This window comes from Gopherus evgoodei, chromosome 14 (genome assembly GCF_007399415.2).
Source record: "Gopherus evgoodei ecotype Sinaloan lineage chromosome 14, rGopEvg1_v1.p, whole genome shotgun sequence".
Taxonomy (NCBI): Eukaryota; Metazoa; Chordata; order Testudines; family Testudinidae; genus Gopherus; species Gopherus evgoodei.
The window spans coordinates 16,792,035-16,810,843 of NC_044335.1; the positions used below are offsets into that span (position 1 = coordinate 16,792,035).

Sequence of the window (18,809 nt, forward strand, 5' to 3'; positions counted from 1 at the left end):
TCAATATGGACTCTGCTCCTCATTGCATTATTGTAGATAGCTCCACCCCCTAGCTGCCTGCTAGGCTTTCAACCTTACTTTGTAAATAGCCTTGCTGTAAAGAACCATGTTGGGAAGCCCCTTCCAGGTATTAAAGTGTGCATCTGTAGCTGATATTATTTAGTAGTAAGCTGAGAGAGTTCTCTGTTTCATGCTTAGAAAGCTTTGGCGAGGTCCCAGAGTGTGTGGTGGTAGTGGGGGCGTCTGCTGGTAGGAGGTCTCTGCTGAGTGCAAAAAGAATAACCACCACATTGTGGGTAGTACTACCCACCAATGCTATGAATATCTGTGCAGATCTGGACACGAGTGGTCTAAACCAAGTACATACTAGGTAAAAACAAACTGTCCCTTTACGTTGGCTGTTAAATATATGAATTAGATCTACCAGCTATACATCTAGGTATTTGAGAGAGGATCCTATTCAGAGTAGAGATCTATTTTAGAAGTAATTAGTTTCACTGATTCACTATCCAGTATAAATTAATTTCTGACAAACCTAGATTTACTGGTATGGAAGTTATTTGATAACAATAGGATTGTAGTTCAGATCCAAGATCTTATTGTTAGCTAAGAGAAGGCATAATCTTTTAATGGCCTCTGTCATGATCACCCACCTTCCACTGAAGAATTGACTTTTGTGCATTCAGAGTGGCCAGATCGCTCTTGTGTTTGGGAGTGTGTATCTGTCCAGAAAATAGTAGTAGTGATTTTTTTTTTCCTTGGGTGCAGGGGGAGAGATTGTGGACATTGAAACAATACTTCTGGATTCCTAACTCTGTTTTCTTAAAGTTGCAGGAGTTTTTACTGCTGACTTTCTGTCAGGATTAGTGCACTGGGGAGCGGACACCTGGGGATCTGTGGAGCTGCCCATAGTTGGAAAGGTTTGAGACTTTTAATTTTTAAAATTTCAAATAAAAATCACTTTGGGGGAAGCTACCACCATCTTAAATGTGCTATGCACTATGTAGGAACTTGTTTCTGTCTTGTCTTGTCTCTCCTACTGATTTGGCCTGCTTGGCCTCCTCACCCTCTCTTTATCCCATGCTAATTGGGCTGGTATATTGGCGGTAGAGCTATGATATACAGTGTTAATCTTCTTCTAGACTGATAAAAGCCAGGAGGTTTGAGGTGACTTTTTAATATGCCCTGTTCCGACTGGGAGTATTAACAAGCAGAAGTAACAGTAGAATAAATATCTGTTCCCAGATCTGCTGTTGCCTAGCTATGTGACCTTTAACAAGTTACCTAACTTCTGTGCTTCTCTCCCATCTTAAAATTGTGATAATGCATATCCACCTTTCTAAAGCACTTTGAGATGAAAAGTGCTACGTATGTGTTAACATTAATGCATTGCTTAAAAATGCAAAAACTGGGCTGAAATATAAGCATTGTATGAAAATTCAACCATCTGATGCTTTACACTTGGAAATCATTTCAAACATTATTTCTAAAGCTTGAACCTTAATTCCTAGATGCATGATAGTATGGAAGCCCTTCTATCACTTTGATGCTGTCATTCTGTTTCTGATCCATTCATTCTTACAAGTAATGGCCTTTTGGCTTTGTTCTTTCAGGCTTTCATCAGACCTTTTAGAGAACATCACATTGACCCCACAGCAATTACTAGACATGATTTTATAGAGACCAATGGAGATAACTGCATGCTAACACTAGTGCCATTGGCAAACATGGCCTACAAGTTTGTTTCTCTTTCCCCAGGTAAGCGATTAGCAGTGACATATGTATTTAGAATCTTCATCACTGGATAAATTGAATAAGTGCTTGTCCTTGTGTGGGGAAGGGATTAAAAAATGAATCTGTGATCCATGTCAGCAGGTCTAATTTATGTTGAAAGCAGATGTTTGGAGGAGAGGGGGAAAAAATTTCCACTGTTTGTTTTGATAATGGGCGATTAACCTTTCCCGTACCAAGGATCTTCCATCTCCAGGAAAGTGTCCTACTGAAGAGTTCAGTAAAGAAGCCTTAGAATATAAATTCTGCAGAAGAACTAGCATCTCATTCTTTCACAAAGGACTTTTAAACTCAGGCAATTACGGAAGAAAGCTTAAGATTAAAAAACAGTGAAATTTGCTATTTTGCAGAAATAGTTCAGTAAATGTAAAGACTAGTGTTGCAGCATTACATTCTCCTATTTAATTACAATAGCCAGTAAATCCATAGCTCAGGTTCCCACTATCCATTAGACTGAATTTATTTTGACTAATTTGGTGTGGTGCATACTAGTCTTGCAACCCTATTACTTTGTGGCATTTCAGAATGTCATATGAGATGAGGAGTTCATGACTCAGCGGCTGTGCTGTCGCAGTCTGTTGCCGAAGCAATTTGGTCACGGGCCTTGTTAACATCTGAAGTGTCAGCAACTGCTAGAATAGTGTCAGAATTGAGGGGCAACTTCTAAACGGGGCAGGCATTATTAGAAACTGGTAGGAATCTGCTTCTTCAATAAAAGAGGAAAGAAAAGGTCTGAGTTTTTAATGCTTTTTTTTTTATCTTTTGCAGAAGCGTTATACCAGACATGTCCTTGGGAATGTTATGTCTTTGCCCTGGCTATCTTTGTAACCTTGACAAACCAGATTCACAAATGGTCTCATACGTACTTTGGTCTTCCTCGCTGGGTCATCTTTCTGCAGGACTGGCATGTTATCCTGCCACGGAAACACCACCGAATCCATCATGTGTCTCCCCATGAGACTTATTTTTGTATTACCACAGGTAAAGTAAACTACATGTTCCTGGACTGAGCTTTTTTCACCGAGCCAGAAAGCATACATCTGGCAAGAATATAGTCTGATTGCTAAACAGTAATGTAATATATATGCAATCTATAAAATGTGGAAAATACTGCAAGTTGTAGCATGCAACATGTGTCCTTTTACTGTAAGTCAGTTGAGGCTCTTTACTTGGTATTGTTACATAAATAAGAAAAATCCCTATCCCAAAAAAAGAAAAATCAAGCTTGTGATTGGCTGAAAATCAGTAACTTTCTATTGCTGACTTCAGGTCAGTGATGCTGAGGCTTGAGTAAGGTCAAGCAGTCCGATCTTGCATGCAAATTAGTGCATCTTTATTCAGTGCAGTGAATTCTGTGCAAGCTGCTGTTCTCATACAAAGGGAATTATTTCATTTTCTTAATCTACACTGGCATCTCTCCTTGAATGTTAGTTTCCAAAACAAGTTCTTAGACTTCTGAAATTCATGGCCATAATGAGAGGATTTCCAAATACTTACACATGTTCTGAAGGCCGTTGTAACTTCTTTATCAAGGTTTTTTTGGCCTCTGATTCTCCTTGGATCTATAAATCATGATATTCACCTCAACTGAAGTCATTCTGGTTATGTCCATTTTGCAGATGGGCAAGCTAAACCAGTGTGCTAATAACTTGCTCACAGTCACATAGTGAGGGAAGGCACAGCTGGAAATAAAATTGTAGATACTTGACTCCATTTCCTGCTCTGACAAATGGACCATGAAATAAATAAAAAACTATAGATTTGTATTAGTCATGCAATACTGTGTGCCCCATGTAAAGCTTTATAACTTGTTCATGTCATCTGTCAGAAAACAGAGTCTACTCTAAATAGGATCCTCTCTCAAATATTGTATAGCTGGTAGATCTAATTCAGATAAGTAGTGTAGACCCAAAGTTTAGGTTTGTCTGAAATTTTACAAAATCTGGTGAGTTAATAAATCTATCTAAATGTCAGTGACCAGTTACCTTGTTTGATTTGAATATTCTCTTGCACTGCTTGCAAATGAGGCATTGCATCTATGTGCTAGTGCACAGGAACCAGAAAGGGAAACCATCCGAACAAGTGAAACTCACTGGTCTGAATGAAGGGCAATTTGTAATCTAAATAACTAGCTAGAAATTTTAAAACAGAAAGATCTAAATTCAAGTGTTGTATTTACAAATTACTTTTGTTTGTTTCTTTTACCCTAATAGTCTCCTTTCACTTTGAGTAGTGACCATTCTTCATTATTTGCCCATAGCGCACTACCACTGAACTTTTTCTCTAACACATTTTTGTTTGCTAGCTAAAGTGAATAACACTGTTAAGGAGGGAAGAAAAGCAATGCAAACTTGAGTTTCTACTGCTGTGGTTTAAGCTAATGTCAATACTTAATTCCCTCCCCCCCTTCCCACCTCTGGTCTTTCAGGTTGGCTGAACTATCCATTAGAGAAGATTGGATTTTGGAGATGCTTGGAGAATATTATCCAAGGAGTGACTGGGCAAAAGCCTAGAGCAGATGACATGAAGTGGGCTCAGAAAGTTAAATAAAACTCTTACCAGCCTTCTACAGTTCTTATCTTTGTTGCCAACCTTTTTTTTTTAAAAAAAAGCCATCAGCCAAATGCAAGACTTACAAAGAAATAACAGACTAAAGCACAAGCTAAAAAGTGCTAACATCGACTGCAATTAAAAACTCATTCTTCTTAAAACAATACTTGAAATGCGAATGGTTACTTTTCCATTTGTATTGAGCACCTTTCTTTAGCCATGTCTGCTGATGTCTTAGAAAATATTTCATCACTGAGTCTCATAAAAGCCATCTGGTGAGCCAGAGAGGAAGACGATGCACCATCACTTCTAATACATTGGTGGCACAGTAAACGTGTGTTGTATCAACATTCTTTAACTTTTAAAAGTAGCTTGTTGTCGAAGACCAATATGGAGAATAGTGAAGATAACTTGTCACGGCATTTTAAGAAATCCTATCCAGATATGCCGCATGAAAACAGCATGTCAGAGTAATCGAAGCCAGTAAAATTGTCACCGTTTCAGTGCATTCAATGGTTGATAAATCTGTCAGTTCCATCTTTGCTATTGTATTAAGTCTTGTTAATGTGGTATGGAGCAGACTTTGAAATCTTGACGCTATCAATGGGCAAAGAATTCTTAAGTGTTTTCAGTTTCTCTTAAAATAAAATAAATCTGTTCAAATTTTTGAGGAATTTGAACCAACCATTTCTGTATAAGCGTTCAGCTTTACATTAATAAATGTCTGAGTATCTGGAGGGCACATTGTATATGTGTATCCCACATGCTTGCATTAATTGATTCGGAGTGCTCACTGATGGGATCTTGCCAGTATGTGTTTCCTGTTCCAATAATCAATGTTTAAAGTATGTGTAGCATTGGGCACATCCGCAAATTGTTGTCTTTTGCTCTCAAAAGACATCAAATTTGTATCTTTAGCACAAATGTTACTGGTTGGTGTTTTTAAGGTGCTTGTTGGTTTCTGTAAATAATATAAAGCCTTAATCTATTCTGGTGTAATGTGGAATAATATTTTAACATGATGTTCTGAATGTATATAATTTATAACAGCAGTTGGATAATACTAATCATGTTGGTTAAGTCTTGTTGCAGTTCTTCATTTATTTGATGGTATAAAATCACACTTCATCCTCAACACTTAGTCTGAAATATCTAGCATTCGCAGGATTAATGCATGAGTCCCCCAGGTAGGGTGGGTGGGTGGGTGGGTGTGTGTGTGTGTGTGTAAACCTTGCATTTCCTTTGCTTATACTATAACAGTGTATTTTATTCTTTCAGTATATAAGCATCTGATATTATAACAAAGGACTATTCCTGTTTCTATCACCCTACAGAAAAGCTTTACACACAGATCCTACAGCGAGCTCAGCATAGGGCAGGAGTGGGCAAACTTTTTGGCTTAAGGGCCACATCTGGCTATGCAAATTGTATGACGGACCATGAATGCTCATGTAATTGGGGGTTGAGATGTGGGAGGGGGTGTGGGTTCTTGGGTGGGGATGGGGATGGGGATGAGGGGTTGGGGGTGCAATAGGGTGTTCCGGGCTGGGACCAAGGGGTTTGGAGGGTGGGAGGGGGATCAGGGCTGGGACAGAGGGTTGGGGCATGGGAGGAGGTCAGGGGTGCAGGTTCCAGGAGGTGCTTACCTCAAGCAGCTCCCAGAAGCAGCAGCATGTCCCACCTCTGGCTCCTATTCGGAGGTGCAGCCAGGCAGCTCTGCACACTGCCCCATCCGCAAGCGCCACCCCTGCAGCTCCCAGTGGCCATGGTTCCTGGCCAATGGCAGCTGCAGGGGCAGCACTTGAGGTGGGGGCAGCGTGCAGAGTCCTATGCGTAGAAGCCAGACCGGGGACATGCCACTATTTCCAGGAGCTGTGTGGAGTGGGGTAAGCCCATGACCCTACTCTCCGGCAGGAGTTCGAGGGCTGGATGCAGCCCCTGCTATAGTTTGCTCACCCTGATGTAGGGTGGACCCCTACCCCTGGGCTGAATGCCTGAGAGAAATGCCCTTAAGTTGCTACATTTCTGTTGCTAGCAGTCCCTCATTCAATTGAAGAGGATTAGCAGGGTAGCTCTTTCTTTCCCTTTCTTCCAAGAAATGAAGCACTGTGAAATAGATTGAGTGTTTTGATTCTCTTCTTTCCCAGTGGTAAACTCTCTAACTCAATATAAAATGGGTACGCTTAATTTTGGGGTGGTAAATAAGTTGCATTGGCTTTAAAGTTTGTCACTTTGTTAATAGGAAAGTACATTTTAAAAGTCAAGTATTAGGTCACGTGTAAATCGAGGCTCATGCATAGCCTTGGTGTGAGAATTCTGGCCATGTTTTGATTGAGTCTAAATTTTTGAATATAATGAGCTATACTTTTCAGAATAGCTCAGGATGTGGCAGTTCACCTCCCCCTGAGAATGGAAGGGCTGAATTTTGAAAATGTGGTCCTAGGAATTCATGTTGCAGTCGGTGCCTTGTTTTTAGGCATTTCAGGGCCTGTATTTTAACAAGCTAATCCAAACTTGTCTCTTCCCCCTGCATAATGTGATTATCTGCTTGCTCCAAATTCTTCAGTCAATGTAACCATGCAAAAGTTTTTAGGTCTTTTTAAACAGACTGGAGTGGGAACACACCTCACTTTGGGGCCTTTACTCCTAATAAAAGGGCCAGAGCAGTGTAAAAAGGCCCTGCATCCAGACTAGGGGAGGGATTCCCCCAGTACAGGCACTGTAGAAGGCAGCATTATGAGCATAGTCTGTGTAGGGTGTTCTGGGAACAAGAATGGGGAAGGGGATGGGGAGGGTCATGGCTTAAGCACAATACTGAGAGATGCTGGGCAGCCAGGGGAGATTGCCATAGTTTAGCAGCCCCACAGTGCTGTTTTAAGTTATGCCAGGAGCCTACAGGGCTGATTTCTCTACAATAGTATTAATCTGCAGTGTGTGTGTTACTCTTAGATTGCTGGTTCTACCTTTATTGACTCTAATAGTACCGGGGGCAATACCCTTCAGGAAATCAGTTCCTTCCATCTGTTCTGCTGAATAGCTACTGAAACAGGAACACTTACATTGGAGTGAAATTGAAGTTGTCCTTGTGTTAAAGTAAAGGACACTCTGAAGTTTCCTGGAGTTTAAATGTGTACGCCTCGGGTATGTGAATACAACTGTTGCTTCCTGAATAGAAGCCAGTAGCTGTGTGATACTTTGCACATTGATAGCATCTTTTTTCTGGATTTCTCAACTTTTGCAAACGTCATGACTCATGCTGCCTTCTACTGTGTGGCTTATGAGTTTACTTTTCCAGGGTCACTAACTTGTGGGACAGAGCTGGCTATAGAGCCCAGGAGCCTGACTCCCAGGCTCTATCCACTGCATAACACTCCTTGCCTCTGAAATAATAAACCTCATTTGAAGCAGATGCCTCTAACAGAAAACTCCTTCTATTGAGAATGGACCTTGAAAATAGATGAAAAGAGCATTTGGGCCGACTTATATAAATGAGCAGAAGTTGCTGGTATTGACTGCAGCAACATCTCTTGTCACCTGCTCCCACTTATATTTCAGCAACTTACATTCCACTTAAAAACAATCAGTGTGTCTTTAAGAGAAGAGCAGCATGGACTACTGTTACTACATACCCTCCACTTTCCTTCTGCTTAGAATGTAAAAAAAATAGAGGGACAAGGTTAGGCTCTGGCTGTAGCATCCAGGCAGCACCTTTTGACATACTCCAAAACCGTACATTCCTGGGTTATAATTGTGTTCAATTGTTGATGCAGCTCACAGATAAGTGTCACTCTAGTATATTTGAGGAATGTTACTGATGTCTGAATGTTTGCAGGACCATGATAACTCCTCTTGCAGAGGAAGAGGCAGTGTGGAAAAGTGGGAGGCATGGCCAACGAGCCCTGAGCTTTTTGTTGTTGTAGTCCTTGTTCCTCCCCTGATTGCTGTGTGATCTTGGACAAGTTTATTAACCTCTTTGTTAATGGGGATGCTTACCAATCTCTCAGGATAAATGGGTGAAAAGCACAACATAAGTTACTCCTGGGGGAATTCTGCACCACTGCGCAATGCAGAATTTTGCAGAAATTAATGGGTTTGCAGAATTTCCTTCCCCCTCCAAAATGGGCTGCAGTGCTGCTAGCCACCATTAGGGGGCACTGGACTCAGCAGGGTCCAGCTTGCACATAGAAGATCTTGCTGGGAAGAGGGAGCTAGAGCAGTGGTTTTCAACTCCCCCTCCCCGGTGACCCAGTTGAAAAAAATTGTTGCTGCCCATGACCCAATGGAGTTGGAGATGAGCCCCTCCCACACCTGAAACCCCTCAAGGCTGGAGCAGAGGGTTGGGGTGTAGGGGTGAGGGCTGCAGGGTGAGGCCAGGAATGAGGGGCCCAGGGTGTAGGAGGGGGCTCGGCTGGGGGAGGGGGTTGGGGTGCAGGAGGGGGTCAGGGCTCTGGGCTGGGGTGCAGGTTCTTTGGGGCTGGGGATGAGGGGTTAGGGGTGCAGGGAGGGCTCAGTGCTGAGGATTGGGGCACAGTCTTACCTCCGGCAGCTCCTGGACAGCGGTGCAGCTGGAGTGCAGAGGCAGGCTTCCCGCTTGTCCTGGCACCTCAGACCATGCTGTGCTGTGGAACGGTCAGCAGCATGTCCAGCTCCTAGGCAAAGGTACGCGGCGCCTCTTGCCTGTAAGCACCACCACCACCCCAGCTCCTGTTGGCTGGTGCTTGGGGCAGGCAGGACCGGCTTTAACCCGATTCCCCGGAATTGGGCCCCACTCCAGGGGTCTTCGGCAGCAGGGGGTCCTTCATGCCATAGAAAACCCGGAGCGGATGCCCTGCTGCTGAGTATTCTAATGAAGCCCCGTGGGTCATAAAGCCGGCCCTGGGGGTAGGGGTAGTGTGTGGAACCTGTAGCCCCCCCACCTAGGAGCTGAACCTGCTGCTGGCTGCTTCCCGGGCGCAGCGTCAGAACAGGTAGGGACTAGCCTGCCTTAGCTAGGTAGCACCGCTGATGGGACTTTTAACAGCCTGGTCAGCAGTGCTAACCAGAGCCACCGCGACCCAGTGCCTTACATTCCGTGACCCAGTCCTGGGTCACTACGTGCAGTTTGAAAACCGCTGAGCTACTGGGGTCCAGGCAGGGCTGGTGCAACCATTTAGGCGGTTGCCTAGGGCGCCAAGATTTGGGGGTGCCAAAAAGCGATGCCCCCAAATTTTTTTAAAATGGTTGAGCAGCCGCTGCTGCTGGGACAGAGAGGGAGTCTGAGCTGCCGGCGGCAGCAGCCACTGGCAGCCCAGGGCGTCCCCTGAGTCAGGGCCCCGCCGCAGCAGCCGGCAGTCCAGGGATTCCCCCCCGGGTCAGGGCGCTGCAGCCGGCAGCCCAGTGGCCCCCCTGGGTCAGGGTGCCGCCGTGGCAGCCCAGAGGTTCGGGCTGCCTGCAGCGCGCTGCCCCAGGGGAATCCCTGGGCTGCAGGCAGAGGCTCAGAATCCCTCTCCCTCCCAGAGCAGGGGCTCGCCTGGCTGGGCGGAGCTGCGCAGCTCTGCTTAGGGCATGTGGCAGGAGCCCTGCGAGGGCAGCGCGACACCAGGGCTTCTTGAGGAAAGTGAGGGCTGCCCCCTGGCTCAACTTTCACGTCAGCCCCAGCGAGGGGCATGGAGAAGAAAAGAGCCTCAGCCGTGGTCTGGTGGAGTGGAGGAAGAAAGAGGACCCCGATGCTCATGCGTTGGGCAAGGTAAGCAAGTGCTTCCCCACAGCTTGGCCTCAGGTGCCTGTGCTCCTGTCCCCTTGGTCCTTAGCTGGTCCCTGCTGCTGCTCCCCTTGTGCTTGGATGGCTGGAGAGAACAGCAGTCTGCAGAGCTGAGCTGCCTCGGTGCCCCCAGGCACCCCCTGACCCCATACCCCCCCCCCCCAGCCCTGACCCCCAGCTCTGAGCCCAGTCCCTCTGAGCTGGAAACCCCCTCGACCCCATCCCCCCCACAGCCCTGACCCCCAGCTGACAGGTAGTGTCCCTAACACAGTTATTGCTCTTCGCATCCTCTTGACTCTCCCAGTTTCTGCGGCCAGTGGTGAGCAAAGCTTCTCAAATTGATAAAAACATACATGCGAACATCAATGTTGCAACAAAGACTTGGGCTATCTACCTTGTCACTAAAACATGACATTGCTCACAGCATTGACTTGGAGGAACTTGTTTCTAAATTTGCTAAACTTAAAGCGCAGAAACATAAATTCTAAATTATAACATGTTACTCTGTGACTGTGTATTGTCTATAATGTATGTGATTTTGGGGGGGGGGGGGGGCCCAAGATGGAAGTTTTGCCTAGGGCGCAAAATATGCTTGCACCGGCCCTGGGTCCAGGCAGCTGCAGTTCCCAGCATGCCCTGAGGGAAGGAGAGCACATTGTGCAGGAAATTCTCTGCAAGCCTGGGACCGAGGATCAGGCTGTTTCTCCCTCTGGATCTCTAGGAACTGAGAGGGGAAGGGATGCAGGTATGTGGGCTGGGAGGGGTGTGGCTAGAGTCTGGGGAGGAAGGGGGTTGGGTGTATTGGCTGGGAGAATCCCACAGATAGGCCCTGAGGGAGGGGTTATGAGTGTCTGCTCCCCCCCCCCCCCCGTTTGGCTCTGGGTAGGGGGTGGAGAGGAAAGGGGTAGAGAAACAGGAATTGGGTTTCAGAGTAGCAGCCGTGTTAGTCTGTATCCGCAAAAAGAACAGGAGTACTTAGAGACTAACAAATCTATTTCAGCATGAGCTTTCGTGAGCTACAGCTCACTTCTTCGGATGCATAGAATGGAACACACAGACAGGAGATATTGGATTGTTATAGGGGTTTCTTTAACTCTACTCCTGGGGGAAAATTTGTGTGTCTGTATTGTTACAGGCATACTTGCTGATAGATATTTTGAAAGAAATTACCAAAATAATTGAAACTGGAATGACTGACCCACAAAATTTGCAGAATTTTAAAATGTGTGCAGAATTTTTGATTGGTGCAGAATGCCCCCAGGAGTAATAAGTGCAGAGTAAACTAGTGATGTCTGGTGGTATGCCACTCCCTACATGTCAGTTACTAAATGGGTTCTGTTCAAGTCTTTCCTTTTGGCCTGTCTGCATATGGTTGCATCAGATTAAATACACTTGGGTTTAAAAATCAATTTAGTTTCACCAGTGCAAAATGCGGCTGTGTAGGTGCTCCTAAATCGATATAAATAGCTTAGCCGTTTATCTTAAATTGTTTAGAGACAGGATAAAGCTGAATTGGAAGAAGCCACTCCCTTTAAATCAATACAACTCCTTGTATAGATGCACTTATTTCAGTTTAATTAAATCAGATAAAAAAGCTATTTGAATTAAACCTGAGAGAGACTTGTGTGTACAGACAGGATCTCAATCATGTCCTGCTCCCACACATGACCATGTGAGCAGAAATGAGCCCTAAAACTTTTCCAAGTTTTCCTGCCTTTTTTTCTCTTCTCTTTCCTGTGTAGTGAGTTAAAATGTAGGATTGTACTGTCCACTAGTGCATTAGGATATCGTAAAAATGGGTTGATGTAGTCACGTTCCTCTGTAAACAGACTTGCGAGAACAAGATTAATTAGCTGCTTTAGAACTGAAGCTCTATAATTACTCTGCTACCTATTTAGCCTTATAGCAGAAATACTTTAAATCTAGGTATTTATCATTACAGTTTATGAAAGGTTTGCAGCCAGGCAGATTGCCAGTTGATACTGGCTGTTTATTTACTAACAAGTTTTTTACAGGCTCCTTCAGTTAAAAACATCTCCTCTCTAAACGTGAAGTTACATAAAACCAAGTGTTTCAGTTGGAAAAGGTAAAACTCAAGAGGACTCTAGTCCTCAGTCCCTAGATCACGAGCTGCGTGTGGTAGGCACTTCATAGAAGGAACAAACTGGGCTATCTGAAAGAACAAATAGAATGAGCACCTCCATTGCTTTCCCGCTTCAGAGGTGGTTAATGTTTGAACAGTACTTTTGAAGATAAAAATCACTATGCTAAGCATTACTTGTATGAACACGTCTTGGGTTCATCTCCGCAATTATTTTCCCTAAGAATGTAAGCGTTGCTTTGACATTTTGGTACAGGAAGCAGTGTTATCTTGGTCTCATGCTATGTCCTAGTAGTAAGCTTTCTATTAATAGAGAGGTCCTGAAGAGGGGACAACCTGGAAACAGTTCCAGACTAAGTTGGGCCTGGGTACCAAAATCTCTCGCTCTTCTCACATTATTTCAGCTGCTGATGGTGGCAGTTGTGTGCCGCCTAGGGCAGAAATCTTGCCTGTAGATATCTGTTCTCATGATATAGTGGCTGGATCCATACAGAATCTGCAAAACAAACTTCTTCCAGTTCTGTATCTGACATGGAACCAAGTCTCTAAAAGGGGCTTTGAATGAGGCAAGGATTCGAATCCCAGTTCGAATGTGAGACTGAGGTTCTTTTTTCACTCATCTTTACCAACTAGAAATGTTCTGTTCTGCAGCAATTTAATATAAGTGTGTGGGGGGGGGAGGTGTATTTATGTTCATAGGCTTGAGTAGCTGGGTAACACGAACAAAACCTGTTGTCCTTTTTTGAAGCCAAGTAGTTCAAATTAACAGTTGCAGATAACTTTCAAGACTTAGACACAAACTTTGCTGGTTGGCTAGACGTGACTGGAATATACCATTTCCTCCCTCTCTTGGGAACCGCACACAATCTCTCTCTAATAAAATAATGGAAGTGAACAAGTCCCAGTGGAATTAAACAACCCATAGACAGTTGTGGGATTTTATTTTGGTATGTGGTGTTGTGGATATATGTGCTCATAGGGATGGCAACAACAAAATCCTTCTGCTGTTACAATAGGATAAAATTTCTAGGGAGCAGCACCTTGGGGAGCAGTTCCTCAGCTGGTGTAAACTGTCATAGCTCCATTGAAACCAATACAAAAATGACTTCAGTGGAGCTATGACAGTTTACACCAGCTGAGGATCTTACCCCTAAAACTACTAAAGGGCTTTGCTAACTATTTTTTCTGCCTTTACAGAGCAGTCATGACTGTCTGTATCACCTAGCAATTGCTTGCCTCTGTGAAATTAGTTGGTACTTTTAGATCACAAAAAGCACAATCAAATTTGCCATCTTATGCTCACATTCAAAATGTAGGACTCAAGAAGTCCAGTCCCTTGTGCTGAGGCAGAACCAAGTCAACCTACCATCCCAGACAGGTGTTTGTCTCACCTATTTTTAAAACTCTCCAGTGACACTGATTCCACAACATCCCTTGGAAGCCTATTCCAGAACTTAACTACCTTTCTAGTTAGCTTTTCTTAATATCTAACCAAATCTCCCTTGCTGCAGATTCAGCCCATTACTTCTTGTTCTACCTTCAGTGAATGTGGAGAACAACTGATCATCCTCTTTAGATCAGCACTAAACATATTTGAAGGCTGTTATCAGGTCCCCTTTAGTCTCAAGACTAAACATGCCCAGTGTTTTTAACCTTTCCTCCTAGGTCAAGTTTTCTAAACATAATTTTTGTTGCTCTCCTCTGGACATTCTCCAGTTTTCCACATCCTAAAGTGTAGGGCCCCAAATTGGACATCGTTCTGCAGCTGAAGCCTCACCAATGCCAAGTAGGGTGGCAGAGTTACCTCCGGCGTCTTACATTTGACACTCCTATTAATACAGCCCTAAATACCCTAGGATGAATTTTATCTGGCCCCGCTGACTTAAATACACGTAACTTATCTAAATATTCTTTAGCTGCTCTTTCTCTACATTGGCTTGTGTTTCTTTCCCCCTTGTTGTCAATATTTACAGTGAGCGTCTGGTTACCATTAACCTTTTTAGTGAAGACTGAAGCACAACCGGTATTGAATACCTCAACCTTTGTGATAGCACCAATTATTTGCTCACTTTCTTTGCCTAGCAGCGGACCTGCATTGTTTATCCTTCTCTTGCTCCTGATGTATATAAAGAACCTTGTTACCTTATGTCCCTTGATAGGCTAAGGCACAAAATGACAAACCTTTCTGATTTTGCTTTTGCTATTCTTTTATGCTTCTCCTTAACAAGTTGTCCATATTTCCTTTTTCTATAGAATTCCTTCTTGATTTTTCAGGTCACTGAAGAGCTCCACATAGAGCCATATTGACCTCTGACAATTTTTCCTATTTTTCCTTCGCATCAGGATAGTTTGCAGTTGGGCCTTCACCTTGAGCAACTGCCAGCTTTCCTTTATCCAAGGGACCGTACCTACCAGTTCTCAGCTTTTTTGAATTCCACTGTCCTTGTTTTGTTGCTCTGACTCCTTCCTTTCTTACAGTAATGAAATCTGTCATCTGATGATCTTTCACCCACATGGCCCTCCACACGTTAAGACTTCTGTTAGTCAGAATCAAGTCTAAATAGTTGTCCTCCTGGTTATGTCCTCCATTTTCTGAAACAAAAAATTATCCCCAATACATTCCAAGAACTTATGGAAATCTTGTGTTTTGCCATATTTACTTTTCCAACAGCTGTCTGGGTATTGGAAGTCCCCTATTACTATCAGGCCTTGTGGTTTTGGCTATTTCTGTTGTTTGTTCTAGATATGTCTCATTCCCCTCCTCTTCTTGTTTGTTTACAGTAAGCCCCTTACAATGAGTTCACCCCTGTTTTTCCCCCTTTTATCTTTTCAGAGACATTCTACTGATGGATAATGCAACATCTCCTCCCTTTTTTCACCTTGCATATTCTTCCTTGCCACTCTGGACCAATATTCCAGTCACGAGATTTATCCCTCCAAGTTGTAATGCCAGTTAAATCATAATTTAGCTCATTGTTTACTTCTAATTCCTCCTATTTATTCCCTATATTCCTAGCATTTATGTGTAGACATTTAAGATATTGAGCAGATTTGCCTAATGGTTTTCCTCTTGCTGCTTCTATGATCCTATTGTAATTTTCCATGTACCTCTCACCACCCCCAACATCTAGTCATCTGTCACCTTTTATTTTATGCTTACCGTGAGCTTTTTTCACCTGCCCCCTTGGAGCCTAGTTTAAAACCTTTCTCACGAGGCTGGGGAGTCAATGAATAAAGATACTCCTCTTCCCAGCTGTCCTTACTGGAACAGAATCTCAAGTGAGAAAGCAGAAGGCCTCTCATTTACATCATCTGTGTAGCCCTGAATTCATTTCCAGGATGTGTCCCTGTCTGGGCCTTTACCCTTGACTGGGAGGATGGATAGGAACACAACCAGTGCCATCGCCTCCTTTACCCTTGCTCCCAGAGCCATGTAGTCACTGCTGATCTGCTCAGGGTCATACTGGCTATATCATTCGTGCCCATGTGGATGAGCAGCATAGAGGGTAGCGGTCAGAGGAATGGATAATTACCTTCCCTATTCTTGACATGTCCAATAGTGAATTCCTCATCTATTCACCTCAATTGCATTATACAATATAGGAGCAAGACCTTAAAATCAATGATAATTACTGCCACAAACCTAAAACCATTCCACATTGCTTCGAGTACTTTAATCCCAAGCCGTTGTGTTGTGTAGTCTGAACTGGCTAAGGCCTGTATACTGCTGCCCTCTACAGGATGGAATTACAGCTGTGTGTCATAGGCCTGTGCTCCTGGAGTAATTTGGATCCAAGTTTCATGTCTACTTTTGTTACTGTGAGGTTATAAGTGGTGAAGATGTATAGTGTGCTGGCAACAATGAAATCCTAGGTCTCTCTGGATTTATTAGTACCTTTCACTTCTCTAGCAGTGAGACAAGGTCTGACCTGAAGAAGAGCTTGGGGTAGCTCAAAAGTTTGTCTTTTACACTACCAGAAGTTAGTCTAATAAAAGACATTACCTCATCCACCCTCTCTAGTATCCTAGGACCAACACAGGCTACAGCTCCATCAACACTGCAATCTTCTATAGCACTTCTATCTGATGATTTCAAAACAGTTTATAGCCAATGAACTGAGCCCCACAATACCTTTGTGAGGTTTACATACGTTTACAAGTAGTTTGTGAGGTGTATTAAGGTTAAATGGCCTATAGAAGGTCTCAAAGTGTCAGTAGCAGGGCTAGGCCTGGAACCCAAGAGTGATGTAACTCATGCCTACATATCAGCATACAGACTTCGGCTCTTGCCTATTTTAGACAAATGCACTGGTTTAACTACATTGATTTAAAACTACCTTGTTAAACGGTTGAAAGCCCATAATGTAGACCCACTTAACCCAGTTTAACTCTTGCTTGTATTGTTTTACCTTAAATCTTACAGTCCTCAGCCTAAATCAAACAAAAAATTATGGACAATGTTCCTGAGTTCTAATGACCCAACAAAATGTGAAAGAACAAAGCAAATCAATGTAATCTACCTAAACAGGATTTGCATGGTCTTAGAAATTAAGATTTCAATGAAAATTTTGGATTCGTGCATCATAACTTTATAATCAGAAATATCAATTGTTATAGCATCTGTGATTATTGCCCTCAGGAAAGGGTGGGTTGGATATTAAATTAATTCAGATAATCCAGCCATGTATACCACTTGGAGGAAAAGTATGTTTAGACTCAGACTTTAAAGTCAGAAGGGACCACTGTGATCATCTAGTCTGGGCCGGCTCTAGCAATTATGCCGCCCCACGCACGCGCTTGGCGTGCTGTGGCCTGGAGCTAGCCCTGCATCTAGTCTGACTTCTTGCACATTGCAGGCCACAGAACCTCACTCACCTGCCTTAGTAATAGACCCCTAACCTCTGACTGAGTTACTGAAGTCTTCAAATCATGATTTAAAGACTTCAAGTTTCTAATATATACTTTTAAACATTTTCACTCTTTGCTTTTCTGACTGGACAAGTGTGATATGTGGTGATGAGAAAACCTAGGTGTGAATGTTCTGGAATGGAAAAACACACACATCCCTTCTAAAATCAGAGTGTTTTCTGATTAATGTAAAATCTAATGATGGCTTTTGGCCAGTGAACCCTAGAGAAAGCAGAGTCCAGTTTGCATCTGAATCCCCCTGGTAAGTGATGGCAAGCTCATCCACTGGTGTTGGCTGCTCCGTGCTACACCAGCAGGGTAATCTAGCTATAGAGAGGGCATAACTGACCCCAGGCTGTTAGACCAGAGCTTGTCTGCCCAGTGGAATAGAGCCAGAGGTTCTCAAGTATTTTACCATCATGCTCCACTTTTATAATCAAGGCAAACGAGCTCAGGTCCCAGTTTCCTGTGTGCTGGAGACGATATTCATGTATACTAGTAAAATGCTAGAGAGAGGGTATAAGTAACCTTTCCCTGACACATTGCAGTGAAGGGGCTGAGCTTGGGGCAGCTGGGTCGTGGGATACTGGAGCCTTGGAGAATATTTGTTTGGGGAAATCTGGAGCAGTCTTATGTTTCCAGCCCAGTGTTCTACCCCTTGAGCTCCCTGTTCGTTTCCCTCCCCCCCACCCCTGCCCAGCACATTACTGTCTGCAGTCCCCCTCAGTCTGTTCCACTATGAGCCCCTGGTCAGCCTTCAGCTCAACCCCTATGGTGCCCTGTCCAAGCATATCCTCGTCTCCATGCCATCAAGGCATTTAGGTGAGTATGTAGATAGGTGCTGGCAGCTCCAGGCAAGCTGGATAAGGCAGAAGGGGGGCAGCAGTAAGGGCAGAGGAGAAGGCAGTGTCCCTGGCCTGCGTGCTGAAGCCCTCGTGGCTGGAAGATCACTGGAAGGCCTTGCTCAGTGGCTGCAGGCTCTCAGAAAGGCTGTTGGAGCAAGCACTGGTGGAAATTCCAGCCAGCCAGAGGCATTTTTTATAATGTAAATAATAAACAAATTAAAGTCAGAGTTTTCTGCACCCACCCAAACCCTTTCCTGCTGCGAGTCTGAGAACACTATACATCTTCCCTGCTACTAGCATAACATAACTGGGAAAAGGGGTCACTGCCTGGACTGCCCTGCATCACGCTGACCCTCAGCTGTCTTCAGTTCCTTGTGTCCTTTGCAGCCCAGTGTATGTTAGAGCAGCCTTCAAGCTGCTCTGAACAAGGCAAGAATGACCATGAAGAAAGCAGCAACAGGACCACACCAGTGCAGAGTAATGCTCTGTCATGTTTATAGGATCTTCCTGGCATTTGCTCTAGGTGTTTTGCCCTTTCCCTGGAAACTGGTCCTGAATGTGAATCATGTAACGTACAAGGAGCTGTGTATTTCCATAGATGTGTGGTGGCCCCTGCTGGAAAAGATGTGTATTGAAGATGCCATGGGTCGATGAGTGTGACATTAAAGTTCAATTTTGCTGAAATTTTTTAGAGCCATTCTCCTTGGGGTAGAGACCAAGCATGGACAATATCTGCCCATAAGGCACAATATTGCAGCAGTTATGAAAGTAAGGAAACAGGCATTATAATGGAAATTGTTTTGCAATGTTGACTATAGTGTAACTCTAAAATACATGCTCCGATAGATACTGAATGGTTATTAGAGACGCTAAC

At 43.9% G+C, this 18,809-nt stretch overlaps 1 protein-coding gene across 1 annotated transcript in view; it reads left to right on the forward strand.

Moving 5' to 3' along the window:
- Positions 1–5,425, forward strand: part of LOC115634864 (transmembrane protein 189-like) — a 33,479-nt gene extending 28,054 nt beyond the window's left edge. Inside the window, exons 4-7 of the mRNA XM_030532806.1 lie at positions 829–920; positions 1,614–1,758; positions 2,560–2,772; positions 4,220–5,425. Of these exons, the coding sequence (XP_030388666.1) occupies positions 829–920; positions 1,614–1,758; positions 2,560–2,772; positions 4,220–4,341 (572 nt within the window). The 3' untranslated portion in view covers positions 4,342–5,425. The remainder of the gene's footprint in view (positions 1–828; positions 921–1,613; positions 1,759–2,559; positions 2,773–4,219) is intronic.
- Positions 5,426–18,809: the final 13,384 nt, after the last annotated feature.